The sequence below is a fragment of the Melanotaenia boesemani genome, chromosome 12, assembly GCF_017639745.1.
Source record: "Melanotaenia boesemani isolate fMelBoe1 chromosome 12, fMelBoe1.pri, whole genome shotgun sequence".
Taxonomy (NCBI): domain Eukaryota; kingdom Metazoa; phylum Chordata; class Actinopteri; order Atheriniformes; family Melanotaeniidae; genus Melanotaenia; species Melanotaenia boesemani.
Genome location: NC_055693.1, coordinates 24,884,165 through 24,908,818, shown reverse-complemented (window position 1 = coordinate 24,908,818; position 24,654 = coordinate 24,884,165). Strand labels below are relative to the sequence as shown.

Below are 24,654 nucleotides of genomic sequence, written 5' to 3'. Positions count from 1 at the left end.
TGCTATGATGTCTTCTAGTCAGGTTTTAGACAGCACAACAGCACTGAGATGCTCTGACCAGTCATTAATGACATGTTTAAATACAGACGATGGAAAAATGTCAATTCTTACTGTCAAGTCTTACTGGACCTCAGTGCTGTATTTGATGCAGTTGACCAGAATATATTACTCATGTCTGGAGAACTGGGTGGGCCTCTCTGGCACTGCACTACACTGGTTTAAAACTTATTTAGAGAATAGAAATTACTTTGTGTCAATAGGTAACTTTATATCTGAGCAGGCACGAATTACATGTGAAGTTCCCCAAGGTTCCATCCTGGGACCCTCTTCTGTTCAACATCTACATGCTTCCACTGGCACACGTCGTAAAGTTTAACAACATTAGTTACCATAGTTACACAGATGACACACAGATATATATTACAATGTCCCCAGGAGACTGAGGCCCCGTAGAGGCTCTTGGTAAATGCATTGAGGAGATTAGTGACTGGATGTGTCTGAACTTTCTTCAGTTAGGCAAAAACAAAACTAAGGTGCTTGTCTTTGGACCCAAAGAGAAACGATTAAAGGTCACCACAGAGCTTCTGTCTATACACCTAAAAAACCACCAACCAGGCCAGAAATCTGGGTGTATCAATGGACTCATCAGACCTAAAGACCCCCAAACAGGCCAGAAATCTGGGTGTAGGGATGGACTCAGTCCTAAAAACCACCAACCAGGCCAGAAATCTGGGTGTAGTGATGGACTCAGACCTAACATTTTAAAACACATTAAGGGAATCACAAAGTCAGCCTACTATCAGCTTAAGAATATATCAAGAGTAAAAGATCTGATGTCTCAGCAGGACCTGGAAAACTAGTCCATGCTTTCATCTTTAGTCGGCTTGATTATTGTAATTGTGCTTTTATAGGTTCAACCTAAAACATCACTTAGACACCTGCAGATTATTTAGAACTCTGCTGCCCCAGTCCTCACTAAGACCAAGAAAGTGGACCGCATCAGTCCAGCTCTAAGGTCTTTACACTCGCTGCCGGTCTGTCAGAGGATAGACTTTAAAGTTCTGCTGCTGGTCTATAAACCTCTAAATGGTTTAGGACCAAAATACATCAGTGACCTCTTGACCCATTTTGAACCTGCCAGAACCCTCAGGTTATCTGGATCCAGTTTTGTATCAGTCCCCAGAGTCAGAGCCAGACATGGAGAAGCTGCGTTTTGCTTCTATGCTCCACATGTCTGGAACAAACTCCCAGAAAGCTTCAGATCAGCTAAAACACTCAGTTCATTTAAATCCAAGTTAAAGACCCACCTGTTCTCTGCTGCATTTCACTAGTTTTTATTTAGAGTCCAGATCTGCATCTGGTTCTGTTAAGCTGGAATCTTTAAACTTGCTCATGTTTTAAAACGGTCTTTCCCCAAACTGGAACTTTATTTCTTGCATTTTATCTATTTCATTTTAGCCTTTTTTTCTGTTTTTATGGGCATTTAATTTATTTTATTTCTTTTAATCTTTGTTTTTTTTTTTTTTTTTATTCACTTGTATTACTCTCTGCGCCCTTTTGTCATGTTTTATGTAAAGCACTTTGAATTGTCTTGTACATGAAATGTGCTATGCAAATAAAATTGTTGGGCCTTATTAAACCCTCAGACATGTTGCTTCAGAAGGAAAAAGACCAGATGGAAAGACAAGGAAATTAACTGTATATTTATGTAAATAACTCTCTTCTGGGTGTGGTATTTAGCTCATGTAGCATAGCATCCACTACTCTATATAAATACACCCAACTTAGGTTTGATCCCAAATGTCTCCCCGACCCACTTTCTCATCTACTTAGTGGATAAAAAAGGACACTAGAGCCCACAGAATGTTAAATATAGAACATGTAAAAAACACCTGTTTATGGAACACACAATATAAAAATAAAATCTCATACACGTTTTACAATTTCCATTTGGAGATGAAGTATTTTTATTTCATTACTGATGACATCATGATGATATCACGACTAATCAATTTTGAAAGGCCTGACTAGTCAACTTCAAAAATCACCTAAAATACCTGTCCCTATTATTTACCTTGTACCATCTTGGTTCTTTTGCTGAACCATTTCCATCTGGTCACTTCTGTAGAGAAAAAATTCAGAAATGTTAGTGTGGCTAAATCCCATTAGATTACTGGTTTATCACTAAATCCAGTGATTTGTATGCAATTTATCAAATTTAATTAAAAAAAAAAAATTTGAATATCTGCATCTTACCTTTGTTTGAGTGATAAGGGATTTTCTTCCTTTTGTTCTGGAGCTCGTCTGTAGAGGAAAAGCATAAAAAATTTTGACTTGATCCCAGACTTAATCACTTTCCAGTACAGTGAACACTGTCCACACCATCTGTACTGGGAACCCTCTGCACACCACTTCTACAGGAAACAGCCATGTTTGCCACCCTTTCTCTCAGCACTCCTTATACAGTAAATGACCCACAGAAAGAGTGTCTTTATTTTGTTAGTCCTTATGCCTCTTGTTGGGCTTTTATTTTGTTAATCATAGACAGCAGGAAGTGCACCACGGATCAGAGGATACTGTAATAGGAAGCAGGTGGGAGCCAGCAGCAAATGGGCTAGTGTGGTTTCTCATGGAAAGCAACCAGCTACAAGTGGGATCAGTATATTTTGTGTTTTATTGTCAATCCAAATTATTCAAATTTTATTTAGAAATAGTACTTAAGCGTTATGTCAATGTCAATGACGTCAGTTTTATTTATTATAATTATCATCATCATTCCATTTCAGAATGTACCGCATAGTGACAGCGAACAGTAGTAGGTCCAACCAAATGTTTTTAATTTTTTGGATACAATCCACTTATTTTTAAATAACTTTACCACTGTCAAGTTGATTTTTCTTGAAGATTTTTCATGCTGCTTCTGAGACTGTGTTTTTCAAGTGAGTTCTCCACGTTTTTTGGACTCCTTCAAAACTTGTTATGATGACTTTACATGGCTACGAGGGAGTTGTTAAATCAGTCGGATCAACTTAACAAAGTGATTCAGAAGGTTAGTTCTGCGCTGGGAATAACACTGGTTCTGGTTCTGTGTTGTGCACAACTCTGGTTCTGGTTCCGTTCTGGAAATAATTCTATTTCTGTCTTGAATATAACCCTGGTTCTGTCCTGGGCTAACTCTACTTCTGGTTCTGTACTGGAGATAACTGCTTTGGTTTGAAGAAACAACAATTTCACAGATTCTGTAAATAATTAAATAAATGTGATGACTTAACAGCTGTGATTCTGATTTATGGAAATATTAATATGTTGTAAAATAAATCAAATTAAATAAAAAGATGTTAGGTTTTTAGATTGTTCCATGTACTGCACCTTTGCTGCACCTTTGGTGATGTCAGGTGTTCTCCCTTGTATTCCAGAGCACATCTGTAGAGTTTTATACAATTTTTAATGTAAACTTATTTCCTATATGTCAGTAGGTAAACAGAGTGAATACTGATGCTAACTGATTGCTTGCTTAAATAAAGAAATTTATGAAATGGCTTCGCAGATGTAAATAAATTATAATTCTGTGATTGTTTGATGTTAGAAATTTAATCTTTTCTGCGTGGAAATACTGAACAATTTATAAACTGAATATTTTATATTTCAAGTGAGTATAAGTACTGTATCCTTGTTTGAAAGATCTCTGGTTTTCTTCCTGTTTCTGAGCAGATCAGTAGAATAAAAGATGAAGAATTAACCAGACTATCCTAAGGATAAATCTAGTTCTTGTTCTGTGCTTGAGATAACTCTGGTTTTTGTTCTGTGCTGGGAATTACTCTGGTTCATGTTTTGTGCTGGGATTAGTCAGGTTCTGTACTGGGGATATCTCTGGTTCTAGTTCTGTGCTGGGAATAACTCCAGGTCTCGCTGGGGATACCTCTGGTTCTGTGCTGAGAATAAGCTATGGTTCTGGTTCTCTGTTTGGGATAACTCTGGATCTGTGCGGAGGATAACCTATGCTTCTGGTTCTGTATTGCAGATAACCTGTGGTTCTGGTTCTGTGTTTGGGATAACTCTGGTTCTGTACTGGGGATAACTCTGGTTGTTGCTTTGTGCTGGGTATTACTTTGGTGCTGTACTGGGGATAACTTTGGTTCTCGTTCTGTGCAGGGGATAATACTAGCTTTGTTCTGGGGATAACTCTGGTTCTAGTTCTGTACTGGGGATAACTCTCGTTCTGTACTGGGGATAACTGGTTCTCGTTCTGTACTGGTGATAGCTCTGGTTCTCATTCTGTACTGGGGATAACTCTGTATCTTTCTGTTTTTGGTCTTCCTTTTGTGCTGTGGATACTTTGGTGCTGTACTGGGGATAACTCTGGTTCTCCTTCATTATTAGGGATATCTCTGGATGTGTACTGGGGATATTTCTGGTTCTCGTTCTGTGCTGGGAATAACACTAGTTTTGTTCTGGGGATAACTCTGGTTCCTGTTTTTTTCTGGGGATTACTCTGGTTCTATACTAGGGAGAACTGGTTCTTTGCCGAGGACAACTCTGGTTTTGTACTGTGGAAAATGGGTTCCGTTTCTTTGCTGGAGATAAATCTGGTTCTGTGCTGAGGAAAAGCTTTGGTTCTGGTTCTGCGTTTGGAATAACTCTGGTTCTGTACTGGGGATAATCGGTTCTGTGCTGGGGATAACTCCGGTCTCTGTTCTGTGCTGGGGATAACGCTGGTTCTGTGCTGATGAAAAGGTATGGTTCAGGTTCTGTTCTGAGGATAACCTATGTTCTGGTTCTGTTTTGGGGATAACTCTGGATCTTTACTGGAGATAACTCTGGTTCTGTACTGGAGATAACGCTGGTTCTCTTTCTGTACTGGGGAAAACTCAGGTTCTGTGCTGGGATAACTCTGGTTCTTGTTTTGTGCTGTGGATAAGATGGTTCTGTACTGAGAAAAATGCTAGTTCTCATTCTGTACTGGGAATGACACTGGTTTTGTTCTGGGGATGACTCTGGTTCTCCTTCTTTATTAGGAATAACTCTGAATGTGTACTGGGGATATTTCTGGTTCTCGTTCTGTGCTGGGGATAACACTAGTTTTGTAATGGGGATAACTCTGGTTCTAGTTCTGTACAGAGGGTAAGTCTCGTTCTGTACTGGGGATAACTGGCTCTCATTCTGTATTGGTGATGGCTCTGGTTCTCATTCTGTACTGAGGATAACTATGGTTCTGTACTGGGGATGAATCTTCTTCGTTCTGTACTGGGAATGACTCTGGTTTTGTTCTGGGGTTAACTCTGGTTGTTGTTTTGTGCTGGGGATTACTCTGGTGCTGTACTGGGGATAAATCAGATTCTGTGGGGATAACTCTTGTTCTCTGCTGGGGATAAGTCTGGTTCTCATGCTGTGTTGGTGATACTGGGTACTCAGAACAACTAGTTCTCGTTCTGTGCTGGGCATAACCCTGGTTTTGTACTGGAGATAACTGGTTCATGTTCTGTAATGGGGATAAGTCTAGTTCTGTACTAGGGAAATGTCTGGTTTTGTACTGGGGATAACTCTGGTTCAGTATTGGGGATAACTCTGGTGATGACTCCCGTTCTTGTTCTGTGCTGGTGATTACTTTTGTTCTGTACTGGTGATAATTGTGGTTCTTGTTTTGTACTGGGGAAAACTGTGGTTGTTGTTTTGTGCTGGGGATTACTCTGGTGCTGTACTGGGGATAACACTGGTTCTGTACTGTGGACAACTCTGGTTCTGGTTCTGTATTGGGGATAAGTCTGGGTCTCTTCCTGTGCTGTTGATAACACTGTTTCTGTAATGGGGATAACTAGTTTTCGTTCTTTACTGGGGATAACACTCGTTCTGTACGGGGAATATCTGGTTCTTTGTTGGTGATAAGTCTATTTCTGGGTCTTTGCTGGTTATAACTCTAGTTCTGGTTCTGCACGGCATATAACTCTGGGTCTGTGCTGGGGGTAATTTTGCTTCTGTGCTCAGGATAATCAATGGTTCTGTGCTGAGGATAATCTGTTTCTGAATCTGTGATGCAAATAATACTGGTTCTCTTTCTGTGCTGGGGATAACACTGGTTCTGTACTAGGGATAACTCTAGTTTTCGTTCTGTGCTGGGCATAACACTGGTTCTGTATTGGAAATAACACTGGTACTCTTTCTTTGCTGGGGATAACTAGTTCTGTGCTGGGGATAACTAATTCTGTGCTGGTACTTGTGTTGTGCTGGGGATAAGTCTGGTTCTTTACTGAGAAAAAATCTAGATCTCGTCCTGTTTTGGGCATAACTCTGGTTCTGTATTGAGGATAATTCTGATTCTTTTTCTCTGCTGGATGATCCTGGTTCTTGTTTTGTGATGGCGATTAATCTTCTTTTTTTTACTGGGGATAACTCTGGCTCTTGTTCTGTACTGGCAATGACTCTGGTTCTTATTTTGTTTGTTTTTTGTTGTTTTTTTTCTGGGGATTACTATTGTTCAGTACTGGGGAAAACTCTGGTTCTTGTTTTGTGCTGGGGATTACTCTGGTGCTATACTGGGGATAACACTGGTTCTCTTTCTGTGCTGAGCATAACACTGGTTCTGTACTGTGGACAACTCTGGTTCTGGTTCTGTGTTGGGGATAACTCTGGGTCTCTTTCTGTGCTGTTGATAACACTGTTTCTGTAATGGGAATATCTGGTTCTTTGCTGGTGATAAGGCTGCTTCTGGGTCTTTGCTGGTTATAACTCTAGTTCTGGTTCTGCATGGCGGATAACTCTGGGTCTGTACTGAGGATAATTTTAGTTCTATGTTCAGGATAATCCATGGTTCTGTGCTAAGGATAATCTACATTTCGGGTTCTGTGATGGGGATAACTCTGGTTCTTTGTTAGGGATTACTCTGGTTCTGATTCCGTACTGGGGATTATTCTGGTTCTGTGCTGGGGATAACACTGGTTCTGTACTGGGAATAACTCTGGTAATTTGCTGGGGATTATTCTGGTTCTGATTCTATGCTGAGGATAATTCTGGTTCTGTGCTGGGGGTAACTCTGGTTCTGGTTCTGTAATGGTGATAACTTTTGTTCTCTACTGGAGATAACTGGTTCTCGTTTGAAGAAACAATAATTTTACAGATTATGTAAATAATTAAATAAATGTGATGTATTAACAGCTGTGTGTCTGATTCATGGAAATATTAATGTATTGTAAAATAAATAAAATAAAAAGTTGTTAGATTTTAATCTTGTTCCATGTACTGCACCTTTGCTTGTGTGATGTCAGGTGTTCTCCCTCCTCTTCCGGGGAACATCTGTAGAATTTTTACAGTTTTTAATGTAAACTTATTTCTTATATGTCAAAAGGTAAACCGACTTAACACTGATGCTAACTGATTTATCTTCCTTAAATGAAGACATTTATGAAATGGCTTCGCATATACAGTGTGTGCAGAATTATTAGGCAAGTTGTATTTTTGAGGATTAATTTTATTATAGAACACCAACTATGTTTGCAATGAACACAAAAGACTCATTAATATCAAAGCTGAACATTTTTGGAAGTTGGAGTGGGGCTTTTTTAGTTTTAGTATCTTAGGAGGATATCTGTGTGTGCAGGTGACTATTACTGTGCATAATTATTAGGCAACTTAACAAAAACAAAATATATACCCTTTTCACTTATTTATTTTCACCAGGGAAACCAATATAACAACTCAAAATTTACAAATATACATTTCTGGCATTCAAAAACAAAACAAAAACAAATCAGTGACCAATATAACTGCCTTTCTTTGCAAGGACACTCAAAAGCCTGCCATCCATAGATTCTGTCAGTGTCTTGATCTGTTCACGATCAACATTGCATGCAGCAGCAACCACAGCCTCCCAGACACTGTTTAGAGAGGTGTACTGTTTTCCCTCCCTGTAGACCTCACATTTGATGAGGGACCACGGGTTCTCTATGGGGTTAAGATCAGGTGAACAAGGAGGCCATGTCATTATTTTTTCTTCTTTTAGACCTTTTCTGGTCAGCCACGCAGTGGAGTACTTGGATGTGTGTGATGGAGCATCGTCCTGCATGAAAATCATGTTTTTCTTGAACGATGCTGACTTCTTCCTGTACCACTGCTTGAAGTTGTCTTCCAGAAACTGGCAGTAGGACTGGGAGTTGAGCTTGACTCCATCCTCAACCCAGAAAGGTCCCACAAGCTCATCTTTGATGATACCAGCCCATACCAGTATCCCACCTCCACCTTGCTGGCGTCTGAGTCGGAGTGGAGCTCTCTGCCCTGTACTGATCCAGCCACGGGCCCATCCATCTGGCCCATCAAGACTAACTCTCATTTCATCAGTCCATAAAACCTTAGAAAAATCAGTCTTATGATATTTCTTGGCCCAGTCTTGACGTTTTATCCCGTGTGTCTTGTTCAGTGGTTGTCGTTTTTCAGCCTTCCTTACCTTGGCCATGTCCCTGAGTATTGCACACCTTGTGCTTCTTGGCATTCCAGTGATGTTGCAGCTCTGAAATATGGCAAAACTGGTGGCCAATGGCATCTTGGCAGCTTCACGATTGATTTTCCTCAGTTCATGGACAGTTATTTTGTGCCTTGTTTTTTCAACACACTTCTTGCGACCCTGTTGACTATTTTGAATGAAACACTTGACTGTTCGATGATCACGCCTCAAAAGATTGGCAATTTTAAGAGTGCTGCATCCCTCTGCAAGACATCTCACTATTTTTTACTTTTCAGAGTTCGTCAAATCTCTCTTCTGACCCATTTTGCCAAAGGAATGGAAGTTGCCTAATAATTATGCACACCTGATATAGGGTGTTGATGTCATTAGAGCACACACCTTCTCATTACAGAGATGCACATCACCTGATATGCTTAATTGGTAGTCGGCTTTCAAGCCTGTACCGGTTGGAGTAGAACAACATGCATAAAGAGGATGATGTGATCAAAATACTCATTTGCCTAATAATTCTGCACACACTGTATTAAATAAATTATAATTCTGTGATTGTTTATTCTTAGAATTTTAGTAATTTTTTTCATGGAAATACTGAACCTTTAATACACTGAGTATTATATACTTCAAGTGAGTCAGAAATACTTTATTAATCCCTTTGGAAATTCCTCAGGGAAATTTGTGTTTCCAGTACAAACCGTCCAAGACAGGATCAGGCACACTGAGGCAGCAGCCGTTTCTACAGCGCTTCTTTAAGTGTTAGTACTGTACCCTTGCTTGAAAGATCTGATGTTTTCCTCCTGTTTCTGAGCAGATCTGTAGAGTAAAAGATGAAGACTAGATGTTACTGGATACATTTAAATCAGATTGTTCTCAGTCCAATTGGACTGTAGATCTGCTGCATTAATCCTGCAGATTTTACCAGAGAAATGATCCATTGTGTTATATTTTACTGGTGTTGTTGTTTCCAGACTTTACACAAGAATCTAAAAAGGATTAAAACCTCTGACATCTGGAATAAAAGTTAAAATCAGATGTTTACCTGACACCAGCATGGTTCTTTGGTTGAACTGATTCCATCTGTTCAATTCTGTTGACAGAATTAAGAAATAATTTTTGAATAAATCCCCTCCGATGACTGGTCATTCTGTAAAAACGTAGAACATATTTCTAATATTTTCCCATATTCCCACTGGAGAAAAAGCTAGGATTTGGTTGTTATGTTTATATTCATACAGCTCTGATTGTGAAGACAAATCTGAACTGTTTCTTTTCTTTCTGGAAATACTGGCTACTTTATAGATTTATAAAGAAGTAAATTAACTATGCTTATGTATCAAATCAAATCAAACTTTATTCATAAAGCACTTTTCATGCTTGGGCAACACAAAGTGCTTGACATGAAAAATCAATTAGTCCATATTAAAACAAAAAGAAACAGGGAAAAAAAAAAAGAAAAGAAATTACAGTTGAACCCAGGAACATGCATTTATATACACATAGCATATACCCCCCCCCAACAACCCCCAACCCATATTCGGCACATGACTCTTTGATTTCTTTCTCTGTACTAAAAGTAGTATTAAAAACTAGAAGTGATAACCATCTGGCTTGATGTTGCTGCTGTGAGGAAACAATATCATGGGGATCCATCCACACCAGGAGTCGGTCAACCCATGTCCTACAGAGGCTGCCATCATGACAACCACCCGATCAGGACAGACCGGGGCCCACACCACAGCCATAAGGCTGTAGTATAGGGCCCCAGCCACCCAGACAAGGGCGATCACCGCAGCAACAACCCCAGACTGAGCAGGCAGAGCCCCCGGCATGGAGGATCCCCATGAGGAAAACACTGGAGTAAAAATAAATATTATATAACCTTAAAAAACAACAAGCTAAGAGTAAGTAAATAAATAAATAAACAGATAAATAAAATAAATACAATTGAGTAAAATGACATGAAAATAACATAAGATAAACAAATTTAAAAGGTTAAGATCAAATAAAAATTAGTTAAAAGCTAAGCTGAAAAGTTAGGTCTTAAGCCTCTTTTTAAAAACATCAACAGTCTCTGCAGCCCTGAGGCTCTCCGGCAGGCCGTTCCACAGACGAGGGCCGTAACAATGGAAAGAGGCCTCACCGTATGTCTTGGTCCTCACCCTTGGAACAACTAATAGACCCCTACCAGAGGACCTCAGGGTCCGCGAGGGTTCATAATTTGAAAGCAAGTTGGATAAGTAAGAGGGCCCAAGACCATTAAGACATTTATAAACTACTAAAAGAACCTTAAAATCAATCCTGAAACGCATGGGGAGCCAATGCAGCAATTTTAAAACTGGTGAAATATGTCATATGTATGCTACCTTTGCTTGAGAGATTTTAGATTTTCTGCCTCTTGTTCCAGTACAGATCTGTAGGGAAGATAAAGCATGAAAAAGACCTCACACATTAAAAACTGTTCACCAGTTTCTTCTAAGAAATCCTCCCAAATTCATTCTCAAATTGTTCTTCAGAAAACCTCCGTCAAATTCACTGAGGTGTTTATAGACAGTGAAAATGTTTGTATCGTTCCTCTCGGAGTGATGAAATACCAGCATCTACGTAAGTTAACATGTAAATATAGCAAGAATAAAGACTAAAACTTAATTATCAGGAGGGGCCGTATATAATAAAGCTCTTCTTGAAGCAACACGGCATCCAGACCATCATCCTGCTTGACGGGACACGATCAAAAGAATTTTTACCTGATATCATGATGGGCTTTCTGTTGGGAACTTTCCAACTGGTAGATACTATTAACAGAAATTACAGAAATGTGATTCACAGAAATGAAATCACATCAGATGACTGCTTCACTAGATTTTCTATGATATTACCTGTCGTTCAGTGGGATCAGCAGGCTCAGAATGGATCTGTGGAGGAAAATCAAAGATGACAAGAATCTCATACTGTTATATAATTAATTAAAGACCTGCTGAGCCAGCCTCAGTCAGAAACCATAGTAAAATATTCAGCTCTATAGCTTCCTGAGAATTAGAAACAAGTAGAATGTATATGTTACACATTCAGGTATTTTGCATTAAACATATATTTTTTTAAATTAATCGTTTTAATCTTTCATAATAGATTAGATAGAGCTTTACTGATGCCTCAATGGAGAAATTCAGACAGGTGTGGATGGTATCCACCATATTCACAGAACCCAAGATAAAACACTCTTCATTTTATTTTATTAGTAGAAACATGAAGTAGAAACATGAAGCACATCAGATCAGCTTCCTCCCACCGTTCATAGACATGACCGACCGACGCGTTGTCTGTCTCTTTGTGTTGGTCCTGCAACGGACTGAATATCTGCCCAGGTGTATAGACTCCAGCTTCCCCATGACCCTGAACTGGACTCAGTAGTAGAGAAGATGGATGGATAGATGGATGGATGGATGGATGGATGGATGGATGAATGGATGGATGGTTTGATGGCTTGAGGACGGACGGACGGATGGATGGATGGATGGAGGTTTTAGGAGAGGATTTAAAACCAGAAAGAGACCCGGCCTGTCTAAGATGCAGGGGCAGTGCGTTCCAGAGTTTGAGGCCAACAACTAAAAAGAAGCGGTCCCCTCTGGATTTTATCCTAGATTTAAGGACAACTAGCAGGGAGTGATCTGCCGACATGAGAGAAGGTGTAGGGGTGTTGGACTGGAGCAGGTTGGACAGATACTGTTGGGCGAGGCCATGTTGACATTTAACAATCAATATGGAACAAAACCGGTAGCCAGTGCAAAGACCTTAAATCCGATGTGATGTGCTCCTATCTTTTGGTGCCAGTTAAAAGTAGAGCTGCAGCATTTTGAATGAGCTGCAGTCAGGCCAGAATTGACCGACTATGACCGACATCAAGTGTGTTGCAGTAATCTAGGCGGTTTGTAATAAAAGCATAAATTAATAACTTTATGGGATGCAGCAAAGGCATCTACCAAAAAAAAGAAAAACTCCAGAAATTACAAGAATTAATAGGCAAACTTAAAAACCTAGAAACTAAACATCAGGAATCTGATGACCCTCACCTCCTTTACCAGATACAAATGACTAAGCAAAAAATAAATGAGATATATGATGCCTGTGAAGAAATGAAAGCTAAATTTATTAAACAAAGATATTATGATAATGGTCCCAAACCTAAGAAACTATTATCTTGGAGGATTAAGAAACAACAGGATGAAAGATCCATTTACAAAATTAAAGATGCACAAACTGGTGAAACATGTCACAAATTACAAGAAATACAAAATTCTTTTGTGAATTATTGTAAAAATCTGTACACACAACCAGATGGTGCCGGTACCCCAGACATTGTGAACTTTCTGAATTCACTGGACCTGCCATCCATTGGATCAGAACAAAACAAGAGGCTGATGCACAAAATAACAAAGCAAGAACTGGATACCGCAATTTCCAAATTAAAAACAAATAAGATGCCAGGGACAGACGGTTACCCAGCAGAGTGGTACAAAATATTTAAGGATACAGAGTCACTACTGGAATACTTTAACTATGTACAGGTGGTGAAACTCCAATATCTTGGAGGCAAGCCATAATCTCTGTAATTCCCAAGCCCGGTAAAGATAAATCTGAATGCAGTTCCTATAGACCTATATCAATTCTAAACTTAGACTATAGACTATATACATCTATACTAGCAAAGAGATTGGAAAACCTAATCCCAGAAATCATAGATGAAGACCAAACCGGGTTTCTCAAAAACAGACAAACGCAAGATAATTTAAAGCGAAACTTACATGTAATGAATTACATGTCCAGGACTGAAGAAGAAGCCATTGTTCTTAACTTGATGCAGAAAAAGCATTTGATTCTGTCAGATGGGAATATTTATACTTAGTATTGCAACGATTTGGTTTTAATAGCTCTATAATTCAGGTTCTAAAAAACTTATATTATGCATCAACAGCTCGAATAAAAGTAAACAGCAGCCTATCTAACTCAGTAACACTAGAGAGGGGTTGTAGACAAGGATGCCCACTAAGTCCAACTTTATTTGCCTTATTTATTGAACCACTTGCCCAATCACTGAGGGAGGATAATGATATAAAAGGAATTTGGATAAGAGGAACAGAATATAAAATCTGCCTTTATGCAGATGACATATGGATTACTCTTTCCCAGCCTGATTTCAGCCTAAATAAATTATTGTCCCGTCTGACAACATTTGGTCAATACTCTGGCTATAAACTAAACATTGATCAAACACAACTCATTTTATATAATTATACACCTTCATGCCACATTACAAACCTTTGTAACTTATGATGGGACCATAGCACTATTAAATACCTGGGTGTTAAAATTCCAAAAGATCTATCTAATATCTACACTCTAAATTACCTGCCAATAACCAAAGGAATAAAGGAGGACTTAAGTAGATGGACTTTGTTGCCATTTAACCTACATAATCGTATAGATATAATTAAGATGAATATCCTACCACGACTTCTTCTTCTCTTTCAGTCAATACCCTCAGCAATACCCACACAACAATTTACAGAATGGAAAAGGATGGTCTCAGGATTTATTTGGAAAGGTTCAAAACCCAGGGTTAGATATAAAACCTTACAACTACCTAAAGAAGAAGGAGGGCTCTCTTTGCCAAATATGGAGAATTATTACAAGGCAGCACAACTAAGATACTTAATATATTGGTGCGACCCATATTATAGTGCTAAATGAAAGAACTTAGAAATATCCCAGTTAAACATACCCCTACAGACATTAATAGAAGATAAGAATATATACTCACAACAAAAAGAATACTTGAACACCTTGACAAAACTTCCTTAAACATCTGGTTTGAAGAATGTCATAAACTAAAACTGGAAAACCAAATCAAATTACTTAGATGGATACCATATGATAGTGATTTTAAACCATCATGGACTGATGAACAATTTAAGTTTTGGACCTTTCAAGGTATAACTACATATTGTCTTATTTCCAGTGTGGAAGAACTGAATAGTTTTCAAACACTGAGAGACAAATATGACCTAGAAAAACAGGATTTCTTCAGGTATCTTCAGGTCAGAGCCCACTTTAATTGTGCCATAGAAACAGGAACCGGTTACTCAGGTCTAGTTAACATACTGATAGATGCATACAAGTCAAATATTACCAGAAAACTGATCGCTAGATTTTACCAATGCCTACAGTCCTATAATAAGAACTCCACAACTTATGTAAAATTCAAATGGGAGAAAGAAGCCAAAATAACAATTTCACAAGAAGGCTGGATGAAGATATTGAAAACTTTACCGAATACCACAAGCTCAGGTCTATGGAGGGAATTTACGTGGAAAAATGTAATTAGATTTTTCATTACACCAAAAGTAAAACAACTCCAGACAGCCAGACTGAGGGAGGGACGATGCTGGAGAGAATGTGGAGAAACACTAGCAAATCATTTTCACATATTTTGGGACTGCCCAGCTATTAAACCATACTGGTTAGGAGTGGTAGAGATCATCAACTCAGCAATGGGTTACAAGATCAAACATGACTTTCGCACAATATATCTTGGAGACACCTCATCCTGTACTAAATCTAGTGACAGATACTTGATCAACATATTGTTGGTAGCCAGCAAAAAGGCAATAACAAGACATTGGCTGTCTAAAGATACTCCAACTAAAACCGAGTGGATTGGAAATGTAAACGAGATATATAACATGGAAAGAATAACCTTCTCCTTGAACATGAACACAGATAAATTCAATGACTACTGGAAGAAATGGAAGACTTGCTCACCCTCACAATGAAAATGAAATATACATACAATGATACAACTACAAACCAAGGTGTATGATGCATATCACACTGTAAGTGCTGATACTGTATGTGTTTATGTCTGTGTAGGTAATGGAACGGGAAATGTAGCTATCCTCTGAGGCTGATATAAGTAAACCTACTCTCTAATCTTAACAAAGGGATACAGTCCATAACAATACCAAAATGAAAATTCACTTCACCCTAGGTAAAAGTCTATAAATGTCAAGCTACTTTTAGACCACACTGTTATTTATTGATGGTTTTTCTTTACAATCTGTGCCTGTTCTGATAGATGATTTTTTTCTGTTTGTTTACTGATATATATTGGTGCTGTTTGTATGTATGAAAACAATAAAAAATAAAATACATATAAAAAAAAGGCATGAATTAAAATCTCTAAGGTATGATAACGAAGAAACGGCTTGGCTTTGGACAAGTGTCTAAGCTGAAAGAAGCTGGATTTCACAACAGCACTAATCTGTGAAGGTATCCTGCTGGGCACTGCTGACTGACACACCTCCACCAGAGACTTTGGACGGTGTACTATGACACCTTGCTATACACCTCTGTGGGCCTACGTGGGTCTTCAGCTGGGGACCACCAGTCATTGACATTTCATTCCTTTAACCCCAGTACGTCGCCTGATGACGGAGCGATGGCAGGGATCTCTTCCTGCTGAAGCTCTAGGTGTTGTTCGGGCCCCACCTCTTATGCTTCCTCCTTAGCAACAGCCAGAAGCTGCCTCTCTCTGCCTCCTCAGCTAGCTATTTCACAGCTTTTTGACGCCCCCTATGCATCCCATGTGAGCAGTCTCTGCACCCCACTTCCACGGGACACGTAACAGCTTTCCAGCCAGCCTCCCTGCATTCCGCCACCAGGTCTGCATACTTGGTTTGCTTCTACTTATTAGCAGCCTCCAGCTCTCCTTCCCATGTGACAGTGAGTTCGACCAAAAGGACAGTCTTGCAAGCCTCTGATCACATGACCAAGTCTGGCTGGAGCAATGTTTCCACAATCTCCCTGGGGAAGCATAGCCGGTTCCCTGGGTCGACCCTCATGGTCCACTCACTGTCCAGTATGAGGAGTCTTGCTGTGTCTCTCTGGTGGGGAGGGGGTGGGGGTGGGTGGAGCTTGATGCTCTCTCTAGCCCTTGCAAACTGGATGGCATGTCTGCCTGGAGCAGAAGCTCTGCTGTTTGCCTCCTGTCTGCAGGACTTGCCACCTCTGCCAGCTTCTTCAGCACCAGGTCATGTCACCGTCTGTAGCGACCTTGCTGGTCCTAAGACATCGCTTTGACGGTCAGGCATTCCTGTTCAGCTCTTGCTACCTCTGCCACCAACATGGCTCTTCCATCTTCTTTGGATGCCTTTGACAAGAACAAGGGAGTCTTGCCTCTCCTAGGGCCTGCTTGAGCCTCTGTGTCAACTTCTTCCTGGGCTTTCCACTTCCTTCCCATTATTATTGGGGTGCCTGCTGCTCTCACCAGCTGGTCAGAAGATTCCCTCAGCTCCATCTCCAACCAAACCTTCTCTGGCTTGTATCCCAAGCTGATGGATTGCAGCGGTGGTTGTAGCATGTTCCTGTCAAAGAGGCCTATGTCTGACAGACATCTTAGCAGTCCCATCCGCTTTCTGATTTCGCTCATTTTCAGAGGCCACATCACCTGCTGGTACAGTATGGAATGAACACCATACCTTGTACTTTCCAGGGAGCTGGCTGATCCTGGTCAGGCCATCTGCCTGTCAGAAAGTTTTGTCCTGCAGATTTGTCCCAGACTTGGAAGCAATGGGATGTCCTCACCTGTGACCAAGATGGTGTAGTCTGACTCCGTCTTGATAGACAGACTGTGTGATGTGGAGGGTTTGGTCTTCATTCTTGCCCAGCCCACAAGCATATGTTACATAAACTGCATTTTTTTTTTTCATTTTCATGATGCTGAATTAGCAACATGTTTGAATGGAGATGTTGGAAGATCAGACAAATGAGCACCTGAATTAATCCTTCAGAATTTACCAGAGAAATATTCCACTTTATCATAATTTACCAGTGTTGATGTGTCCAGACTTTAAAAACTCTGATGTGGTATAAAAGTTCAAATTTACCTTGGAACATGATGCTGCTGTAGTTCAATGGCCAAATGCCCCATGCTGTTAATAAAAATAAAAAAGTTTGTTTGGATAAATCCCATCAGACCGCTGATTCATGAGTAAAACCAGTGATTTGGTTAAAATGTAGAACTGATTACTGACCCATAATCCCACAAACTGGAACACATCTGGATGTTTTTGGTACATTACAACTTAAATCAAGCAGTTTTTTTTTTTCATCAATGGACAGATGAAATAATAAACTAATATTTTAGCTGGGTGTGCCGCACCTGTGCTTGACGTATTTTAGGTTTCGTTCCTCTTCCTCCAGAGCAGATCTGTAGAGTTAAACAAGAAGCAGGAATAAATCTCACAGTTACTGGATTCATTTGGGACATATTTACAGAAGTCAGATAAACCAGAGAAAAACCTGCATGAATCCTCGAGAATTTACCAGAGAAATATTCTACTGAATCGTACATGTGCTGATGTCTCCAGGACTAAAGGTTCATGATAACACAATGACACATAAAACCACCTAAATTCAGGTTTCCTATCTTTCTGTATGTCTGTTCCTTGAGATGAAAGACGCCCCAGACTGGCTTACTGATCTCACAGCCAAGATAAAACACTCTTCATTTTATATTATTATTAGCAGACACATGAAGTAGAAACACGAAGCACATCAGATCAGCTTCCTCCCACCGTTCATAGACAATGACCGACCGACGGGTTGTTTGTCTCTCTGTGTTGGTCCTGCAACGGACTGGATATCTGCCCAGGTGTATAGACTCCAGCTTCCCCATGACCCTGAACTGGACTCAGTAGTAGAAATGATGGATGGATGGATGGATGGTTTGATGGCTTGAGGACGGACTGACGGATGGATGGATGGACGGAGGTTTTAGGAGAGGATTTAAAACCAGAAAGAGACCCGGCCTGTCTAAGGTGCAGGGGCAGTGCGTTCCAGAGTTTGAGGCCAACAACTAAAAAGAAGCGGTCCCCTCTGGATTTTATCCTAGATTTAAGGACAACTAGCAGGGAGTGATCTGCCGACATGAGAGAAGGTGTAGGGGTGTTGGACTGGAGCAGGTTGGACAGATACTGTTGGGGGAGGCCATGTTGATATTTAACAATCAATATGGAACAAAAAGGTAGCCAGTGCAATGACCTTAAATCCGATGTGATGTGCTCCTATCTTTTGGTGCCAGTTAAAAGAAGAGCTGCAGCATTCTGAATGAGCTGCAGTCAGGCCAGAATTGACCGACTATGGCCGACATAAAGTGTGTTGCAGTAATCTAGGCGGTTTGTAATAAAAGCATGAATTAAAATCTCTAAGTTATGATGATGAAGAAACGGCTTGGCTTTGGACAAGTGTCTAAGCTGAAAGAAGCTGGATTTCACAACAGCACTAATCTGTGAAGGTATCCTGCTGGGCACTGCTGACTGACACAACTCCACCAGAGACTTTGGACGGTGTACTATGACACCTTGCTATACACCTCTGTGGGCCTACGTGGGTCTTCAGCTGGGGACCACCAGTCATTGACATTTCATTCCTTTAACCCCAGTATGTCTCCTGATGACGGAGCGATGGCAGGGATCTCTTCCTGCTGAAGCTCTAGGTGTTGTTGGGGCCCCACCTTTTATGCTTCCTCCTTAGCAACAGCCAGAAGCTACCTCTCTCTGCCTCCTCAGCTAGCTATTTCACAGCTTTTTGACGCCCCCTATGCATCCCATGTGAGCAGTCTCTGCACCCCACTTCCACGGGGCACATAACAGCTTTTCATCCAGCCTCCCTGCATTCCGCCACCAGGTCTGCATACTTGGTTTGCTTCTACTTATTAGCAGCCTCCAGCTCTCCTTCCCATGTGACAATGAGTTCGACCAAAAGGACAGTCTTGCAAGCCTCTGATCACATGACCAAGTCTGGCTGGAGCTATGTTTCCACAATCTTCCTGGAGAGGCGTAGCCGGTTTCCCGGGTCAACCCTCATGGTCCACTCACTGTCCAGTGAGAGGAGTCTTGCTGTGTCTCTCTGGTAGGGTGGGGCTGGGGGTGGGTGGGGCTTGATGCTCTCTCTAGCCCTTGCAAACTGGATGGTGTGTCTGCCTGGAGCAGAAGCTCTGCTGTTTGCCTCCTGTCTGCAGGACTTGCCACCTCTGCCAGCTTCTTCAGCACCAGGTCATGTCACTGTCTGTAGTGACCTTGCTGGTCCTAATACATCGCTTTGACGGTCAGGCATTCCTGTTCAGCTCTTGCTACCTCTGCCACCAACATGGCTCTTCCATCTTCTTTGGATGCCTTTGACAAGAACAAGGGAGTCTTACCTCTCCTAGGGCCTGCTTGAGCCTCTGTGTCAACCTCTTCCTGTGCTTTCCACTTCCTTCCCATTATTATTGGGCTGCCTGCTGCTCTCACCATATGGTCAGAAGATTCCCTCAGCTCCATCTCCAACCAAACCTTCTCTTGCTTGTATCCCAAGCTGACGGATTGCAGCGGTTGTAGCATGTTCCTGTCAAAGAGGCCTATGTCTGACAGACATCTTGGCAGTCCCAGTCGCTTTCTGATGAATGGGTTAGTCAGCCGGTCCGTCTTTCTTACCACTGAGGAGGGGATTTTGCTCATTTTCAGTGGCCACATCACCTGCTGGTACAGTATGAACTGAACACCATACCTTGTACTTTCCAGGAAACTGGCTAATCCTGGTCAGGCCATCTGCCTGTCAGAACGTTTTGCTCTGCAGATTCTTCCCAGACATGGCAGCAATGGGATGTCCTCACCTGTGACCAAGATGGTGTAGTCTGACTCCGTCTTGATAGACAGACTGTGTGATGTGGAGGGTTTGGTCTTCATTCTTGGCCAGCCCACCAGCATATGTAACATTTTTTTTTTTGTCATTTCCATGATGCTGAATTAGCAACATGTTTGAATGGAGATGTTGGAAGATCAGACAAATGAGCACCTGAATTAATCCTTCAGAATTTACCAGAGAAATATTCCATTTTATCATAATTTACCGGTGTTATTGTGTCCAGACTTTAAAAACTCTGATGTGGTATAAAAGTTCAAATTTACCTTGGACCATGTTGCTGCTGTAGTTCAATGACCAAATGATCCATGCTGTTAATAGAAATAAATAAAGTTTTTTTGGATAAATCCCATCAGACCGCTGATTCATGAGTAAAACCAGTGATTTGGTTAAAATGTAGAACTGATTACTGACCCATAATCCCACAAACTGGAAAACATCTGGATGTTTTTGGTACATTACAACTTAAATCAAACAGTTTTTTTCATCAATGTACAGATGAAATAATAAACTAATATTTTAGCTGTGTGTGCCGCACCTGTGCTTGAGGTATTTCAGGTTTCGTTCCTCTTCTTCCAGAGCAGATCTGTAGAGTTAAACATGAAGCCGGAATAAATCTCACAGTTACTGGATTCATTTGGGACATATTCACAGAAGTCAGATAAACCAGAGAAAAACCTGCATGAATCCTCGAGAATTTACCAGAGAAATATTCTACTGAATCGTACATGTGCTGATGTCTCCAGGACTAAAGGGTCATGATAACACAATGACACATAAAACCACCTAAATTCAGGTTTCCCATCTTCCTGTATGTCTGTTCCTTGAGATGAAAGATTCCCCAGACTGGCTTACTGATCTCACAGTCAAGATAAAACTCTCGCCTTTTTATATTATTATTCGTAGACACATGAAGTAGAAACATGAAGCACATCAGATCAGCTTCCTCCCGTAGTTTATAGACATGACCGACCGACAGGTTGTCTGTCTCTCTGTGCTGGCCCTGCAACGAACTGAATATCTGCCCAGGTGTACAGACTCCAGCTTCCCCATGACCCTGAACAGGACTCAGTAGTAGAGAAGTAGGTTCTGTGCTGGGGATAACTCTAGTTCTGGTTGTGTAATGTTGATAACTTTTGTTCTCTACTGGATATAACTGGTTCTCGTTTGAAGAAACAATATTATACTGATTATGTACATAATTAAATAAATGTGATGTATTAACAGCTGTGTGTCTGATTAATGGAAATATTAATGTATTGTAAAATAAATTAAATAAAAATTTGTTAGATTGTAATCTTGTTCCATGTACTGCACCTTTGCTTGTGTGATGTCAGGTGTTCTCCCTCCTCTTCCAGGGCACACCTGTAGAATTGTTACAGTTTTTAATGTAAACTTATTTCTTATATATATATATATATACACTGATGCTAACTGATTTATCTTCCTTAAATGAAGACATTTATAAAATGGCTTCGCATAATATTAAATAAATTATAATTATGTGATTGTTTTGTCTTAGAATTTTAGTCGTTTTTTCATTGAAATACTGAACCCTTTATACACTGAGTATCATATACTTCAAGTGAGTGTTAGTACTGTACCCTTGCTTGAAAGATCTGATGTTTTCCTCCTGTTCCTGAGCAGAGCTGTAGAGTAAAAGATTAAGATTAGATGTTACTGGATACATTTAAATCAGATTGTTCTCAGTCCAATTGGACTGTAGATCTGCTGCATTAATCCTGCAGATTTTACCAGAGAAATGATCCATTGTGGTATATTTTACTGGTGTTGTTGTTTCCAGATTTTCCACAAGAATCTAAAAAGGATTAAAACCTCTGACATCTGGAATAAAAGTTAAAATCAGATGTTTACCTGACACCAGCATGGTTCTTTGGTTGAACTGATTCCATCTGTTCAATTCTGTTGACAGAATTAAGAAATAATTTTTGAATAAATCCCCTCCGATGACTGGTCATTCTGTAAAAACATAGAACTTATTTCTAATATACTCCCATATTCCCACTGGAGAAAAAGCTAGGATTTGGTTGTTATTTATATTCATACAGCTCTGATGGCAAAGACAAATCTGAACTGTTTCTTTTCTTTCTGGAAATACTGGCTACTTTATAGATTTATAAAGAAGTAAATTAACTATGCTTATTTATGTCAAATGTATGCTACCTTTGCTTGAGAGGTTTCAGATTTTCTGCCTCTTGTTCCAGGACAGATCTGTAGGTAAGATAAAGCATTAAAAAGACCTCACACATTAAAAACTGTTCACCAGTTTCTTCTAAGAAATCCTCCCAAATTCATTCTCAAATTGTTCTTCAGAAAACCTCTGTCAGATTCACTGAGGTGTTTATAGACAGTGAAAATGTTTGTATCGTTCCTCTCGGAGTGATGAAATACCAGCCTATACGTAAGTTAACATGTAAATATAGCAAGAATAAAGACTAAAACTTAATTATCAGGAGGGGCCGTATATAATAAAGCTCTTCTTGAAGCAACACGGCATCCAGACCATCATCCTGCTTGACGGGACACAATCAAAAGAATTTTTACCTGATACCATGATGGGCTTTCTGTTGGGAACTTTGCAACTGGTCGATACTATTAACAGAAATTACAGAAATGTGATTCACAGAAATGAAATCACATCAGATGACTGCTTCACTAGATTTTCTATGATATTACCTGTCGTTCAGTGGGATCAGCAGGTTCAGAATGGATCTGTGGAGGAAAATCAAACATGACAAGAATCTCATACTGTTATATAATTAATTAAAGACCTGCTGAGCCAGCCTCAGTCAGAAACCATAGTAAAATATTCAGCTCTATAGCTTCCTGGGAATTAGAAACAAGTAGAATGTATATGTTACACATTCAGGTATTTTGCATTAAACATATATTTTTTTAAATTAATCGTTTTAATCTTTCATAATAGATTAGATAGAGCTTTACTGATGCCTCAGTGGAGAAATTCAGACAGGTGTGGATGGTATCCACCATATTCACAGAACCCAAGATAAAACACTCTTCATTTTATTTTATTAGTAGAAACATGAAGTAGAAACATGAAGCACATCAGATCAGCTTCCTCCCACCGTTCATAGACTTGACCGACCGAAGCGTTGTCTGTCTCTTTGTGTTGGTCCTGCAACGGACTGAATATCTGCCCAGGTGTATAGACTCCAGCTTCCCCATGACCCTGAACTGGACTCAGTAGTAGAGAAGATGGATGGATGGATGGATGGATGGATGGATGGATGGATGGATGGATGGATGGATGGATGGATGGATAAAATGACAGATGGATGGATGAATGGTTGGATGGCTTGAGGACCGACAGACGGACGGATGGATGGATGGATGGAAAAAAAAGAGGTTTTGAGAGAGGATTTAAAACCAGAAAGAGACCCGGCCTGTCTAAGGTGCAGGGGCAGTGCGTTCCAGAGTTTGAGGCCAACAACTAAAAAGAAGCGGTCCCCTCTGGATTTCATCCTAGATTTAAGGACAACTAGCAGGGAGTGATCTGCTGACATGAGAGAAGGTGTAGGGGTGTAGGACTGGAGCAGGCTAGACAGATACTGTGGGGCGAGGACATGTTGACATTTAAAAATCAATATGGAACAAAACCTGTAGCCAGTCAAAGACCTTAAAACCGATGTGATGTGCTCCTATCTTTTGGTGCCAGTTAAAAGTAGAGCTGCAGCATTCTGAGTGAGCTGCAGTCAGGCCAGAATTGACCGACTATGGCCTACAAAGTGTGTTGCAGTAATCTAGGCGGTTTGTAATAAACCAAGAATTAAAATCTCTAAGGTATGATAACGAAGAAACGGCTTGGCTTTGGACAAGTGTCTAAGCTGAAAGAAGCTGGATTTCACAACAGCACTAATCTGTGAAGGTATCCTGCTGGGCACTGCTGCCTGACACACCTCCACCAAAGACTTTGGACGGTGTACTATGACACCTTGCTATACACCTCTGTGGGCCTACGTGGGTCTTCAGCTGGGGACCACCAGTCATTGACATTTCATTCCTTTAACCCCAGTACGTCGCCTGATGACGGAGCGATGGCAGGGATCTCTTCCTGCTGAAGCTCTAGGTGTTGTTCGGGCCCCACCTCTTATGCTTCCTCCTTAGCAACAGCCAGAAGCTGCCTCTCTCTGCCTCCTCAGCTAGCTATTTCACAGCTTTTTGACGCCCCCTATGCATCCCATGTGAGCAGTCTCTGCACCCCACTTCCACGGGACACGTAACAGCTTTCCAGCCAGCCTCCCTGCATTCCGCCACCAGGTCTGCATACTTGGTTTGCTTCTACTTATTAGCAGCCTCCAGCTCTCCTTCCCATGTGACAGTGAGTTCGACCAAAAGGACAGTCTTGCAAGCCTCTGATCACATGACCAAGTCTGGCTGGAGCAATGTTTCCACAATCTCCCTGGGGAAGCATAGCCGGTTCCCTGGGT

General features: G+C 40.6%; 1 protein-coding gene across 9 annotated transcripts in view; it reads right to left on the bottom strand.

Annotated features, from left to right (window-relative positions):
- Positions 1-24,654, bottom strand: part of LOC121650788 (putative uncharacterized protein DDB_G0271606) — a 61,392-nt gene that overhangs the window by 26,237 nt on the left and 10,501 nt on the right. For 5 of the 9 annotated variants that reach the window (XM_042002524.1, XM_042002527.1, XM_042002525.1 and 2 more), the window contains 19 exons: positions 22,883-22,918; positions 22,751-22,798; positions 22,370-22,417; positions 22,061-22,108; positions 21,790-21,834; positions 21,503-21,550; positions 20,724-20,771; positions 20,452-20,496; positions 17,664-17,711; positions 17,389-17,433; positions 11,326-11,361; positions 11,194-11,241; positions 10,813-10,860; positions 9,489-9,536; positions 9,218-9,262; positions 7,240-7,287; positions 3,370-3,423; positions 2,257-2,304; positions 2,075-2,122 (listed from right to left, as the gene is read on the bottom strand). In XM_042002524.1, coding sequence (XP_041858458.1) covers positions 2,075-2,122; positions 2,257-2,304; positions 3,370-3,423; positions 7,240-7,287; positions 9,218-9,262; positions 9,489-9,536; positions 10,813-10,860; positions 11,194-11,241; positions 11,326-11,361; positions 17,389-17,433; positions 17,664-17,711; positions 20,452-20,496; positions 20,724-20,771; positions 21,503-21,550; positions 21,790-21,834; positions 22,061-22,108; positions 22,370-22,417; positions 22,751-22,798; positions 22,883-22,918 — 882 coding nt within the window. The remainder of the gene's footprint in view (positions 1-2,074; positions 2,123-2,256; positions 2,305-3,369; positions 3,424-7,239; positions 7,288-9,217; positions 9,263-9,488; positions 9,537-10,812; positions 10,861-11,193; positions 11,242-11,325; positions 11,362-17,388; positions 17,434-17,663; positions 17,712-20,451; positions 20,497-20,723; positions 20,772-21,502; positions 21,551-21,789; positions 21,835-22,060; positions 22,109-22,369; positions 22,418-22,750; positions 22,799-22,882; positions 22,919-24,654) is intronic. The other 4 variants (XM_042002529.1, XM_042002530.1, XM_042002531.1 and 1 more) reach the window with 4 other exon arrangements.